Below are 12,427 nucleotides of genomic sequence, written 5' to 3'. Positions count from 1 at the left end.
TGGAGCTGGCTGATTCTCTTAATTTATATCTATGTTAACAGCAAGCAACTAAACAAGTTGCTTTATGTTTTCACAGTTTCAGTTTGAAAGCTGGAACCAACCAAGTCAGTCTTGGTTAGATTATAATACTAATGCAGGCCCACTGATAAAACATTGTCATAAAAACTGAAACTATAAGACCACCATGCATGTGGTCTCAGCCAGTGGTGCCAGTTACACAATGTTGATGCAGGTCTTCCGGAAAGGGTTTTTGAGCGTGAAGAAGAACAAGGAACGTGGCGGTCGAGGGTTTCCTCCTGTGGCCTGTAGTTTCTTGAGTTTCTCCCTTTGCTTTCTTTTCAGTTCTTCTTCATTCATGATGAACGAGGCCAAAGCTGCCACCCCACCACCGCCCGACTCCATTTTGAATCTCCCAAAAGTAGTCTTCTCAATTCCTCATAAAAAATAGCCAAAACCTGAAATGAGAGTCCTAGTTTAGCAAATCCTTGGTCTTCTTAAGTCCAGGTCGGATCTTTAGTATGGTCCTAAGCTTCATCCACCATCTCTGATCAGGCACAGTGTACCTTCTTGGCCCTGGCCCCTGCTGCAAACCTACACCAGACAAGCAGACATTGGAGGGGAAGGGAGTATTTAGGCACAGCTGGCCCCTTCTGAGGGATATATATAGACGGGCAGTCAGTGTCCATTCTTGGGGGTGCGGAGGCAGGTGGAGGAGGGGATGGGCGGCCTTGGGGTGCAGCAGATGAAGAAAGAGAATGACTAAGGTTCTGTAAGAGAAATTCAGCTGCTTATACAACACCACACATAAGACATTAAAAAGGAGAAAACATTAAGAATAGGACACATAAAATGATATTGAAATATGCCAGGCTTTTTTCCTAAGCAGCAGATGAGCGTTACTCATAGTGAATTTTCTCAAGAAAAAAGGCTGTACAAAGAAAGTTGGCAACATTCTTTATATATTTAACATTTTAGTGCATTTTCACATAAGCAACAATATTTCAGCTGTAAAACAGCTGCAAGTTGTTTGGATACATACTGGAAAATGATTATAGCAGCAAATACGATAGTCAAGCAAAGACCTTCAAATTCCTTCACATTTTGAGGTGCAAAATCAATATTTTTGGATGTCTGTAAATCAGAAAATCCAACAAAAGTGTCAAGCATATTAGAGGAAGCTTATGATATACTATTCAACAGTGCTGATCACTTAAAGCCACTTATTCCTTCACTATTATAAATTTATACATTTATTTATAATTATTCATTATAATCTGACATTTAAATGTGCCATCCTGAACAGTATTATCAGCTTGCAAACAAATAAACTAGGAATCATTCAATACATTTTGTGGTAATTCAAAGTGAAACTACAACAGTGCAATGACATTTTACACATTCATAAGCGCATCTATATTATATATACCTGTCCACATCAGTACTCCCAGATCACACAGCACACTTCCATGTAATCTCATTCTTTGCAATGTTATTTCAAAGCAAAATAGTGACAGGACCGATATATTCAAGTTATTGTGTGAGAAATGTAAAGGTGACCGTGGGTGTGAGACCAACTGGAGCTGGCTGATTCTCTTAATTTATATCTATGTTAACAGCAAGCAACTAAACAAGTTGCTTTATGTTTTCACAGTTTCAGTTTGAAAGCTGGAACCAACCAAGTCAGTCTTGGTTAGATTATAATACTAATGCAGGCCCACTGATAAAACATTGTCATAAAAACTGAAACTATAAGACCACCATGCATGTGGTCTCAGCCAGTGGTGCCAGTTAGACTTGTTCCCAGCTGAGTCCATCTGAGGGCTTAGCTGAGCAGCTTGTGGCGGTCAAACACAGTCTTGCGCTGCTCCTGGACCTGTTTCTTCCAGCGCTGCTGAGCCCCCTCTACCCTCTCCAGCACAGTGTTCCCACGACCTTGTGAACCATCCACACGGGGTCTCACATCCTGTAGGGAGAGACAAAGGACAAAATTAATACCTAAACCCAACAAAAATAGAAAAATATTCCTTAACTTAAGCAAATGATCTACAAAAGTGATTTAAAAAATATGATTCTTTGTCCCAAGTCTGCTATCAGACACGTTCACAAGTCTAAGAAAAAAAATTCTACCCTTTCAGTAATATAAGACAATAATAAGAAATGCTTCTTGAGCAGCAAATCAGAACGTCATGATTTCTGAAGGATCATGTGACCATCACAGGAATATATTACATTTTAAAATATATTGAAACAGAAAACTGTGATTTTAAATTGTAATAATACTTCATAATATTACTGTTTTTACTTTATTTTTGAACAAATACATGTAGCCTTGGCGAACATACTTGTTTAAAAAAAAACTTAAAAATTTTAATTATTCCAATCTTTCTCGATATATAAATGTATTATTTCTTGAACATTAAGTCATAAACAGTAGTATTAAAGTATGCTATGTTTTACTTGAATGAAAAGATTTTAAACGTAATACCATTTACTTAATAACTAATAAAATAGCAATTTTACAAGTTTGTCAAGTGAGGGACCATTTAACTAAAAAAAAAAAAAGAATAACTTACTTTTTTTGTTATGTATATTTTTTGGTGTGTTTTTTTTTTATTTTTCATGATAGAACAGTGGAGATATGACAGGAAGCAAGTGGGAGAGAGAGAGGGGGATGGGATCGGGAATGGTCAACTTTGATTTGAACTAGGGACACCCGAAGCGCAACTGTGGCATATGTCAACACGCTGTCCACAAGGCTATGGGCGCCAACATGTATACGCATTTAATAGAAAATGCATCTTCATTTTTGTGGGTGTGAGAACGAGAAAATATTTTCTCTTATTAGACCCAAAGACTTGTTTTGCTCAAAAATCTCTCATTTAAGTCCAAGTCAAGTCAATGCAAATTCTATGCTGAGTCAAAGTCTATGCTGTTTCCATCTCTGTAAAATACAAACCCCAATGTGCACAAACCTCAGAATCCTCCTCGTTCTGCAGTGGCATGGTGTACGGATCATGTTTGCGGATTAGAGGATCAACTAGAAATAGAAACAGCATGTACAGCAGAAGAGCTCCAACCACTGATAAGTAGATTATAATGGTCACCTGGGAAATACATAAAAAATATTAATACTCCTCAATTTAGCTTAAAGTGGACAACTAGATTATGAAGGCATAAAAGCAGATTATAATAAACATTTTTAATTCAAAGTAGGATTTATTGATTTCTGGAAGTCGCACAATACCTTAATGGTGTTGCTGCTTCGTTCTTCATACTTGCACTCACAGAGCAGACAGTAGGCCTCCACATCATGGCCAGGCACTGGCATGGGCTCCACCACATGCAGACAGTTGCTACAACCCAATACATTAACAATAAATTCTGAGACGGCTGAAAATAGTGTAAGAATTTATTGATCTATATATAATAACCTCTACAGACAACACAGGCCTGTTTGGACAGTTCTTTGTCAATACAGTAGTCGGTCTCACCAGTCTTTCTGGGACACATTCTTTTTGTAGATATGTCCACTGATGTTTCTGTAGGGTGGACAGATGCACTTGCAACGCACATCATTTTAAGAAAGTTACATTTTAAGAAAGTTACATTTATAGGACATCTTTTTACATAAGTGGGACACATTTGGTAAAATTCGGAGAGCATAGATGTAATGGATGTGTAAGGGAGAAACTGTACCTTATCTGCATATGCGAGTGAAATCACATCTATAAGAACAAGAAACACCAGAAGAACAGCTGCTATCCGGAGATTTTGAGCAATGCTGGACGACATGATGCCTGCACATAAACATCATTCAATTCAACATAAGGGAAGGTCATAATTGAATTGAAATGGGTCAACCGGTACTTTTTGATTAAAAAAAATAAAGCAAATTAAAGCAAACAAGACTAGTCATCGGTTAAAATGCTTATTCGTGTAGGACCTAAACAAAACGTTCAAAATCAATTCAGTGTACTCAGTGGCTTATGCAGCAACGTTAGTTTCGTTATATGAAGCTCACAAACACCGGTCTCTCAATCCCGCAGCTTAAGCCTTTTCTCCTCTCTGTTGTGCATTTTGAGAGAGAGAGAGAGAAAATAAATCTGAAAAGTCACATATTTAAGCTAAATGTTACATGCAAATGTTAAATTAAATGCATATACGCACCTATAATATTTATAAACGCCCATCAAACATATGTTGACTTTCTCCGGAAGTTCTGGAGTAATGCTTATTCGTGTAGGACCTAAACAAAACGTTCAAAATCAATTCAGTGTACTCAGTGGCTTATGCAGCAACGTTAGTTTCGTTATATGAAGCTCACAAACACCGGTCTCTCAATCCCGCAGCTTAAGCCTTTTCTCCTCTCTGTTGTGCATTTTGAGAGAGAGAGAGAGAAAATAAATCTGAAAAGTCACATATTTAAGCTAAATGTTACATGCAAATGTTAAATTAAATGCATATACGCACCTATAATATTTATAAACGCCCATCAAACATATGTTGACTTTCTCCGGAAGTTCTGGAGTATTTCTGTGTCACGTGATGATGGATAAACTCTAGCCCCGCCTTCACAAACGCGGAAAGGCCAATTAAAAGCGTTATTATTATTTTTTATAGAATAACACAATTTATAATCTGTAATGCCCCCCGATTCATATTATAAAATAAAGCCTCGGGTATAAAAGTAATAACATATCGACTTTCAGTTCCGACTACATACAAATAAGTCTCTTCAGATTTTGTAAACGATCACAAAGGAAATAAATGTGCAAAAGGGGAGCTAAAATAACTGAGAATGCATGTAACATATGTTAACTCCAGGTATAAAGAGTTTTTTAAAAAGCATGAATATGATTTCCTCCAAAATCTTTCATACGTTTTGTTCAAACTTCCCATAAACAGTTGGCGATTTAAATACTCTGTCTCTATTGGTTGACCAAACCGTCACTCAGACTGTGCCACGTCCAATCAGCTAGCGGCGTTTCAATCCTATAATTTTGGCGGCGGTCGGAAGATGGCGGAAAATTTGAAAGGTAAGAATATATCGTGTTAATCGTTCAGAAACAACGGTTTACACGCTATATGTCTGATGTGTTACACGAGTTGTTAGTTAAGTGACGTCTTATCAAAGATCCCCCGGAATCAAACACTTCGTTTTGAAAGAATCTTTGCTGCAAGTTGTTGATACAAATTCACATTAGGTCGATGTTATGGCTACCGCGCGCTCATGCAGTACATTCAAACAAGCTCATTGTGAACTCATCTGTTTCTCTTGCATCCACTTCTTTGTAAAGCTGGACAGCGTAACATACGGTGCAAAGATGTGCACACTGTTAGAGTAATATTCAGTGTTTAGCTTTTAGCGTAACTTTTACATTCTCTTGAGGAATATGATTTGCTCAACATGTTTGATCTCTGGAAACTTTATCATAAAGCACATGCTTACAATTCTCCCGCAAAATGTGAATCTAATATCTACGTCGTTGATTACCTACTGCGTTTAGGTTCACTGAATCTCTAAGTCCATTTTGCTTATGACCATTAGTCTTTAGACAATTTATTAAATGGCCCATAGGTTAGTGATAATACATGGGAGTTTTTCTGTAAGGGTATTTATCGCAAACTGCCAAAATTATCAAGTTATCTGTACAATATGTTAATGATTTTTTTACTCTGTGCTGTTGCATTTGGTTCAAGCTTTTTAGAGCCAAAGACCCCCCAACTATGATGATCCCCTTGTCAGGTAGCCCCTTCCTACAATATAAAAGCAGTTATATATTTTCATATATATTTGTATATACATTTGTTTCTTTGATATAATAAGATCAGCTAATTGTTAATTTTCTAAATTAAACGATTTGCTTTTGTTTGTCACTAATTTTATGTCTTAATTTATGTTAAACTATTATCTGGAAAATATTTCCAAGATGGCAACATATATTTTTAAAGCCTATATTAGAATATAGGATTGTCAATTTAATTGACAGTTATTTGAATAGCACTTTCCATAGTAAATATAATTCCAAAACTGTACAGCTAGTTAGAAAAAGCAGACAGTGGTGAATTCCTAGACGGAGGCAACGCTAATTCAAAATAATCTCGAATGTTAGAAAGTTTGAAGTCTGTAATTTTTGATGTTTTGAAAATTTCTTATGCTCACCAAGGCTGCATTTATTTGATCAAAAATACAGTAAAAATTGTAATATTGTACAATTTTAAATAACGGTTTTCTGTTTTAGTATATTTTAATATGCAAGTAATAACATATAGCAAAGTAATATAACTATTAGCTTTATTCCCGGAGTAAAAAAACTTAATAATAATAATATAATAATAATAGCTCTCAAATTCTCTGCAAACCTCTGGTTTACAGGCATGAGGACATCAAGTTACCTATTTGCTGAAGAGCTGTGGAGTTCTTGATCTAAAGCTTGCACACATGTCTGTCATCCCACGTTTTACCTGTGTTTTTCCTGAAATTAACATCTAATTGTATTTTGTAGCTGAAGTTTGTAGGGTAGCATGCATCGCTACTGTAGACCAGCTGGAGGTGATCTGTCGAGAGCAGGGGGTGAAATGCGAAGAGCTGGGTATCAGCAAGCACAACCTGTGTGACTATGAGGTGGAATATCTCTGCGACTACAAAAAGAAAGTCATCAACCTTGGGAAGACACAAATAGTACAGGTGAGCTTAAAAGTTTGGCTCATAAATGTACTCATGTCAAAGTAAATTCTACTACATGATGGGTAAAATTAGTTTTATCAAAGCTAAACTTAAGTGGTGGCCAGTCACATAAACTGCTTAGATTAGTCTTACAAGTTAGTCCATATCTAGTTTTTTTTAAGGAATCTTGCATCCAAAAATGAAAATTTGCTGACAATTTACTCACCCTTAGATGTGAAGAAATTTAGCATCACTTGCTCATCAGTGGATCCTCTGCAGTGGATGGGTGCCGTCAGAATGAGAGTTCAAACAGCTGATAAAAACATCACAATAATCCAACCGGTCTCCAGGCCATCAGTTGACGTCATTAGAAAGGAAAAGTTGTGTGTTTGTAATAAACAGATTTATCATTAAGACACTTTACTATAACTGTTGTGTCCTACTAAAATTCCTCTGTCCAAAATGTTGCTTTCCTTAGTGAAAAAGAAATCTTGTCTGAATCAGGAGATAAATATGTACAGATCAAGCACCATATACAAGCCAAAACAGGGGCCTGTACCATGAAGCCGGATTAGCTGGCTAGCCAGGTACGTTTCAGTTTAGATTGCACCAGTCCTGGGTTTTAGGTACCATGAAAGTGGCTTGGCTTTTAGCTGCATTCGTTGCCATAGTAACTTACACTCCACGGCTAACCTGCTCCAGGGCAGGTTATGTTCCGAGTTAGAGATCTCAAACTGAAATTGGACCAGATGTGAGCAAAGTGACACGTCTAACACAAAAAAGTCACTCCATCAGTTTATCTTGCTCCAAATTAAAGATAACTAGTACTAAAAAAAATGTCTGGCTTTAATGATAATTACTTAGAGTTATTTTATATGATTTACATAATTATATGTGTGATATTATTATTAATCCATTACACACAAGCAATTTTAGTTTATCAGTTATTATAAATTATTTTAAATGAATGTTAATATATACAGATCGTATGTAATATTAAATAAGCTGTAGAATCAATAGATAATGCTTTAAAAAGGACTATGTGACCTTACATGTTTGAGTCTCTATCGCTGTATATAACACGTTTCACTTGTGATTGCACTGATAAAGCAAGATCATTTCTTTTATTTGTCCTCTTTCATGAACAAGTACTTTTTTCATTGTAAATGCATTTAAATTCGTCATATTCTTCAATCTTTTAAATTTTAGCAAAACGTTTAACATTTAACCAAGGCTCGTGATTGGCTGTTCGCCAGTGATGTCACACATTCATGTGCACGTGCTCCACAAACTCAGGATCAAAGCTTGAGTTGACAAAGAAAGTGGATGATCAGCATCATGGTACCAACAAAGCCGGTTTGGTTTTGTTAATTCGAAACTAATCCTGTAACTGAATTTGCTCATCTACCATCATGGTACAGGCACCAGGTCTAAAAATATATGTCAGTAAATTCTGGATTCTGGATTGATGTTCTGGCCAGAAGGGACAGTTTAAAGTTGTTTCTTGCAAACACTCAGCTTTTCACCTCACAAGATGTTAAGTGATGGACTGGAGTCGTGTGGATTATTGCGATGCTTTTATCATCTGATTGAACTCTCATTCTGACGGCACCCATTCACTGCAGAGGATCCGTTGGTCAAGTGGTGTAATGCTAAAATTCTCCAAATCTGTTCTGATGTTAAAAAAAAAAAAAAAAAAAACTCTTCTTCATCTAGAATGACATGAGTAAATTGTCAACAAATTTTCATTTTTGGATTAACTGTTTCTTCAAGTCTAGTCATAACTATATACATCTCAATATATAGTTCATTAATCAAGGCAATATATTTGTTTAATAATGTATATAGTGTTGTGCACAGTATGATATTGTCATAATGTCATTCGTTTTTTAAATTAACCTAAAAGTCTTTCATATTTTCATTTTTCTATAGTATACATGTTTAAGTGTACCTTGTTCACTCTAAATTTTGTTGTATCATGTACAATGACAATAAAGCACCTTATATTAACTTTTCATGTAATTTACATTAAAACGTTTGGTTTAATTTGAGCCCAAAAAATTTGACTGATTGACCACTTGACGAACCACTACTTGGTCAGACTAGCTCAGTCTTAATAGTGGCTATGTTTATGCTACTGGCCCCAGGTTTAAATGTGTTTAAGCTCACATCCCTGTTACCCCCTTCATAGGAGTTATACTTGGTGAAATGGAAGGGCTACCCCGAATCCAGCAACACATGGGAACCACGGAAGAACCTGAAGTGCGTAGATCTTCTCAACCAGTTCTGGGAGGACCTGAATGCAGAGATGCAGAGACAGAAGAAGCGTGCTGCCCCTCGTCGACTAGACCCTGCCACCGTGTCCCAGCTCATCCAGCGGGCCAAACTCCGACAGACCCTTAAACGGTGGGAGACACACCTCAACAGCCTGGGCACCCACAAAGGCCACATCTACGTCCGGAACCAGGTCGACCTGGAAGGCCCGCCCAAGAACTTCACCTACATAAACGACTATAAAGTGGGTGATGGGATCTTGCTGAATGAGGTATCCGTGGGCTGCGAATGCACAGACTGCCTGGAAAACCCTGTGGAGGGATGCTGTGCCGGAGCATCGCAGCACAAGTTTGCTTACAATGAGTTAGGCCAAGTCCGCATTCGGCCCGGGTTGCCCATTTACGAATGCAACAAGCGCTGCTGTTGCGGGATCGACTGCCCCAACAGAGTGGTGCAGAGGGGAATTCAGTATTCCCTCTGCATTTTTAGGACAGACAATGGAAGGGGATGGGGGGTAAAGACCACAGAGCGCATTCGGAAGAACACTTTCGTTATGGAGTACGTCGGGGAGGTGAGAAGCACTATATGTTTACTTCCTGTACGGATCAGATTTTTAAAATATATATATGAATATGATATGTTATGTATTGGTGGCACCCATTCACTGTGGCTTAGAGAAGTTGTTCATTTTTACACGTTCAGTGTTCCGTTGTGTCAGTTTAAGCTTTTTGTGTTTCATTGAAATATGTTTTGCTTCACTGGTAGAAAATGGCATTATCAATCAACTTTTCAGTTTCCTTGTGATGGCTGATTGGCTGTTTATCTGTCTTTCCCAGAAGTGAGTCTGGCTTTATGATCGTTAAACCCTCTTTTTATCTCTTTTGTTTAGATCATTACAACAGAAGAAGCCGAACGCAGAGGTCACATATATGATAAAGAAGGCGCCACCTATCTTTTTGATCTGGATTACGTTGACGACGAGTACACCGTGGATGCTGCTCACTATGGAAACATCTCTCACTTTGTCAATCACAGTGTGAGTGGATTTGAGATCCTTGCATCATCTTGTAAACAACTGACTTGATGGCAGTTAAACTGTAGCTTTTTATCTGAGGGAAATAAATTGAATATCACAAAAGTTTTCTTTTTTCTCCTCAGTGTGACCCCAACCTCCAGGTATATAATGTGTTCATTGATAACCTGGATGAGCGGCTGCCGCGGATAGCATTCTTTGCCACACGTGGGATAAAGGCAGGAGAGGAACTCACATTTGACTACAACATGAAAAGTAAGTGTGGGACCTTATAGAAAAAGAGTGTGTACAACATGACAAGTCATTTGGGGTCATTTACCATATAATTATTTAGATCAATTGATTCATACACTACCGTTCAAAAGTTTGGGATGAGTATCTGTTTATTGAAAGAAATTGATACTTGTATTCAGGAAGGATGCATTAAATTGATTGACAATAGAGACATTTGTAATATAACAAAAGGTTTCTACTTTAAAAATAAATAAATAAATAGAATCTGTTTCTTGAGCAGCAAATCACATGAATAAATTACATTTAATTTTTTAACTGTATTTTTTGTTTAATGTTCGATTAAACTGAGTGTCATTCACTAAATTATATATTTTTCAATATAAATACAGTATTTTTCGAAGTAGAATTTTTTTTTCTGTCTCATTTTTTCCATAGTTGATCCAGTAGATGCAGAGAGCACGAAGATGGATTCTAATTTCAGTCTGACGGGACTCCCAGGCTCTCCTAAAAAGCGCATGCGTGTAGAGTGCAAATGCAGGGTACCGACATGTCGAAAGTACCTCTTTTAGAGGAAGTCCATGCTAAACAGGGACTGAAAGAAGATCATGTGTTCCAGTGAATGTTGAAAGCATCTGCAGTTTAGAAACTGTTTTGGGATGTGTTTGGAAATACTTCATTGAATTTTAAATATATATTTAAGAATTTGTTTTTATTTCCCCAAGATCAACCTCAACTTTTTCCGTAGTATTGTTGTCTTCCGTGTTTAAATAGTGTATAAAATGTAGCAATACTTTTTCAATTTGTCCGTTAGAAAAGTTTGTGAAGTAAAAAGTAATAGTTTTAAACCCATATTTTAATTAATATCAAGCTTTGACTCCATGGAATTATTAAAGAAAAAGATTTTACTCTTTTTTCTTTTTTTTGAACATTGAAATGTTCATATGCTTTATCTGTTTGAATAGAAGGGATTCTCTTTTTACTTTTTCCAACAAACTTTTGTAGTCTTACTACTTGCCCTATTTTTAGGAAACATCTTTAGGCCAGTGCAAAATATAAAAAATCTATAATGTCCTTCTATTTTTTTTCTTGACCTCAAATTCCCACCAGGGGGCAAAATTTTATTATTAATGCACAGAAGGGGAAAGTTCGTTAGACTGAAGGAGGTGGACCTACATGAAATGTTGCCTTTCACGCATGCAAAATGTTATCATTCTGTGTTTTGTGTGTATATAGTCTAACAAAATATATTCATACTGTCAAACTTTTTTCAGTGACTATTTGAGCGCTGTGCTTAACTTTGGTTATTATTTCACAGGTCTATTCAGGGCTGTGTTTCCCAAAAGCATAGTAAGACTATTGTTGATAGCGGTTCATACATCATTCTACTTATGCTTACTATGCTTTTGGGAATCACAGCTCAGGTGGTTTTCAGAACTGGACCGCGAAGCTGGAATGTGTGCTGTAGATTAATGTGAGATGATAAATTCTGTATTAACCCATGCTCAGGACCATTTTGCTTAAATTTAATCAATTCACACAATTCTATAACTATCGTTCAACCAAATCTGTGCATATGTAAATATTTAAAGACTACCACTTGTTTTTATTGGTTTTGCATTAAAAAAATAAAATAAAATCAAGACACCTTGTCAGACCTCACATTTATCTCACACTCATGAATGTGTAACAAACTATGTTCTTGTTTATTAAATTGTATCATGAGTTCCACTGCTCTGTGAATACAACTGTTTAATGCCAAAGTTTAATTGATTTCAGTTTGGATAATTTCTCATTTTTGTTGACATTAACAGCAAGCATGATCATCTTTATGTGAAGGGCTGTACACACACACAAAAAAGCTGTGAAATAAACAGATCCGCTTTTATGAGTTACAAACTTTTATTTCTACTTTGACATTGACAAAATACATGTGAATATTTCATTATTTAGCACAGAATGTGTTCACAACCTTGTTTGCACATTTATTCAGTGAGACGACGAAGTAATAAAATACGTGACTTGATATCTTTCGTGTCAAGTTTTGGAAGGGAATCAAGGGTCAAAGATTTCTTGAAGGAACTGTTCTATCCTCTCTGCCTACAATGGTGTTTAGTCACCCGGTAACCTGATGCCGTGACTTCAGTGCAATGTGTGACCTTTTGGGGTATCGGAGGCTTGGGGCACGCTTTTAAATATCACTGCAAAACGCCATACGATCC

General features: G+C 36.7%; 2 protein-coding genes across 6 annotated transcripts; one reads left to right on the top strand and one right to left on the bottom strand.

The window, feature by feature from the left end:
- Positions 1-947: 947 nt before the first annotated feature.
- On the bottom strand, positions 948-4,552 carry tmem9 (transmembrane protein 9). Of its 5 annotated transcripts, none has more exons than XM_016231810.1 (7): positions 4,471-4,552; positions 4,247-4,368; positions 3,697-3,943; positions 3,492-3,559; positions 3,245-3,353; positions 2,973-3,104; positions 948-1,963 (listed from the first exon to the last, which is right to left on the bottom strand). In XM_016231810.1, the coding sequence occupies exons 3-7, from the start codon at positions 3,790-3,792 to the stop codon at positions 1,823-1,825; spliced, it is 546 nt and encodes a 181-aa protein (XP_016087296.1). In that variant the 5' UTR covers positions 3,793-3,943; positions 4,247-4,368; positions 4,471-4,552; the 3' UTR covers positions 948-1,822. The 5 variants fall into 5 exon arrangements, with proteins under 5 accessions (XP_016087296.1, XP_016087297.1, XP_016087299.1 ...); XM_016231811.1 differs by lacking the exons at positions 4,247-4,368; positions 4,471-4,552 and adding exons at positions 3,977-4,065; positions 4,168-4,222 and having other exon boundaries at positions 3,697-3,797; XM_016231813.1 differs by lacking the exons at positions 4,247-4,368; positions 4,471-4,552 and adding exons at positions 4,022-4,065; positions 4,168-4,222 and having other exon boundaries at positions 3,697-3,797.
- A 406-nt stretch (positions 4,553-4,958) lies between these two features.
- suv39h1b (SUV39H1 histone lysine methyltransferase b) lies at positions 4,959-12,096 on the top strand. The gene is made up of 6 exons (XM_016231807.1): positions 4,959-5,036; positions 6,507-6,688; positions 8,859-9,512; positions 9,831-9,977; positions 10,100-10,229; positions 10,644-12,096. Exons 1-6 carry the CDS (start codon positions 5,018-5,020, stop codon positions 10,775-10,777), a joined length of 1,266 nt encoding a protein of 421 aa, XP_016087293.1. The 5' UTR covers positions 4,959-5,017; the 3' UTR covers positions 10,778-12,096.
- Positions 12,097-12,427: the final 331 nt, after the last annotated feature.

The sequence above is a fragment of the Sinocyclocheilus grahami genome, unplaced genomic scaffold (genome assembly GCF_001515645.1).
Source record: "Sinocyclocheilus grahami isolate Dianchi unplaced genomic scaffold, SAMN03320097.WGS_v1.1 scaffold399.1, whole genome shotgun sequence".
Lineage (NCBI taxonomy): Eukaryota > Metazoa > Chordata > Actinopteri > Cypriniformes > Cyprinidae > Sinocyclocheilus > Sinocyclocheilus grahami.
Note: the sequence above shows the minus strand (reverse complement) of the source record. Positions and strands in the feature narration are given on the sequence as shown.

Bases quoted from the DNA above. Each gene is read 5' to 3' on its own strand.
- tmem9 (XM_016231810.1), bottom strand. From the start codon at position 3,792: ATGTCGTCCAGCATTGCTCAAAATCTCCGGATAGCAGCTGTTCTTCTG. The intron at 3,354-3,491 runs GTGAGACCGACT...ATTGGGTTGTAG, and splicing joins AATGTGTCCCAGAAAGACTG to CAACTGTCTGCATGTGGTGG. The intron at 1,964-2,972 runs GTTTGTGCACAT...CTCTCCCTACAG, and splicing joins AGAACGAGGAGGATTCTGAG to GATGTGAGACCCCGTGTGGA.
- suv39h1b (XM_016231807.1), top strand. The intron at 6,689-8,858 runs GTGAGCTTAAAA...CCCCCTTCATAG, and splicing joins GGAAGACACAAATAGTACAG to GAGTTATACTTGGTGAAATG. The intron at 10,230-10,643 runs GTAAGTGTGGGA...TTTTTTCCATAG, and splicing joins ATTTGACTACAACATGAAAA to TTGATCCAGTAGATGCAGAG.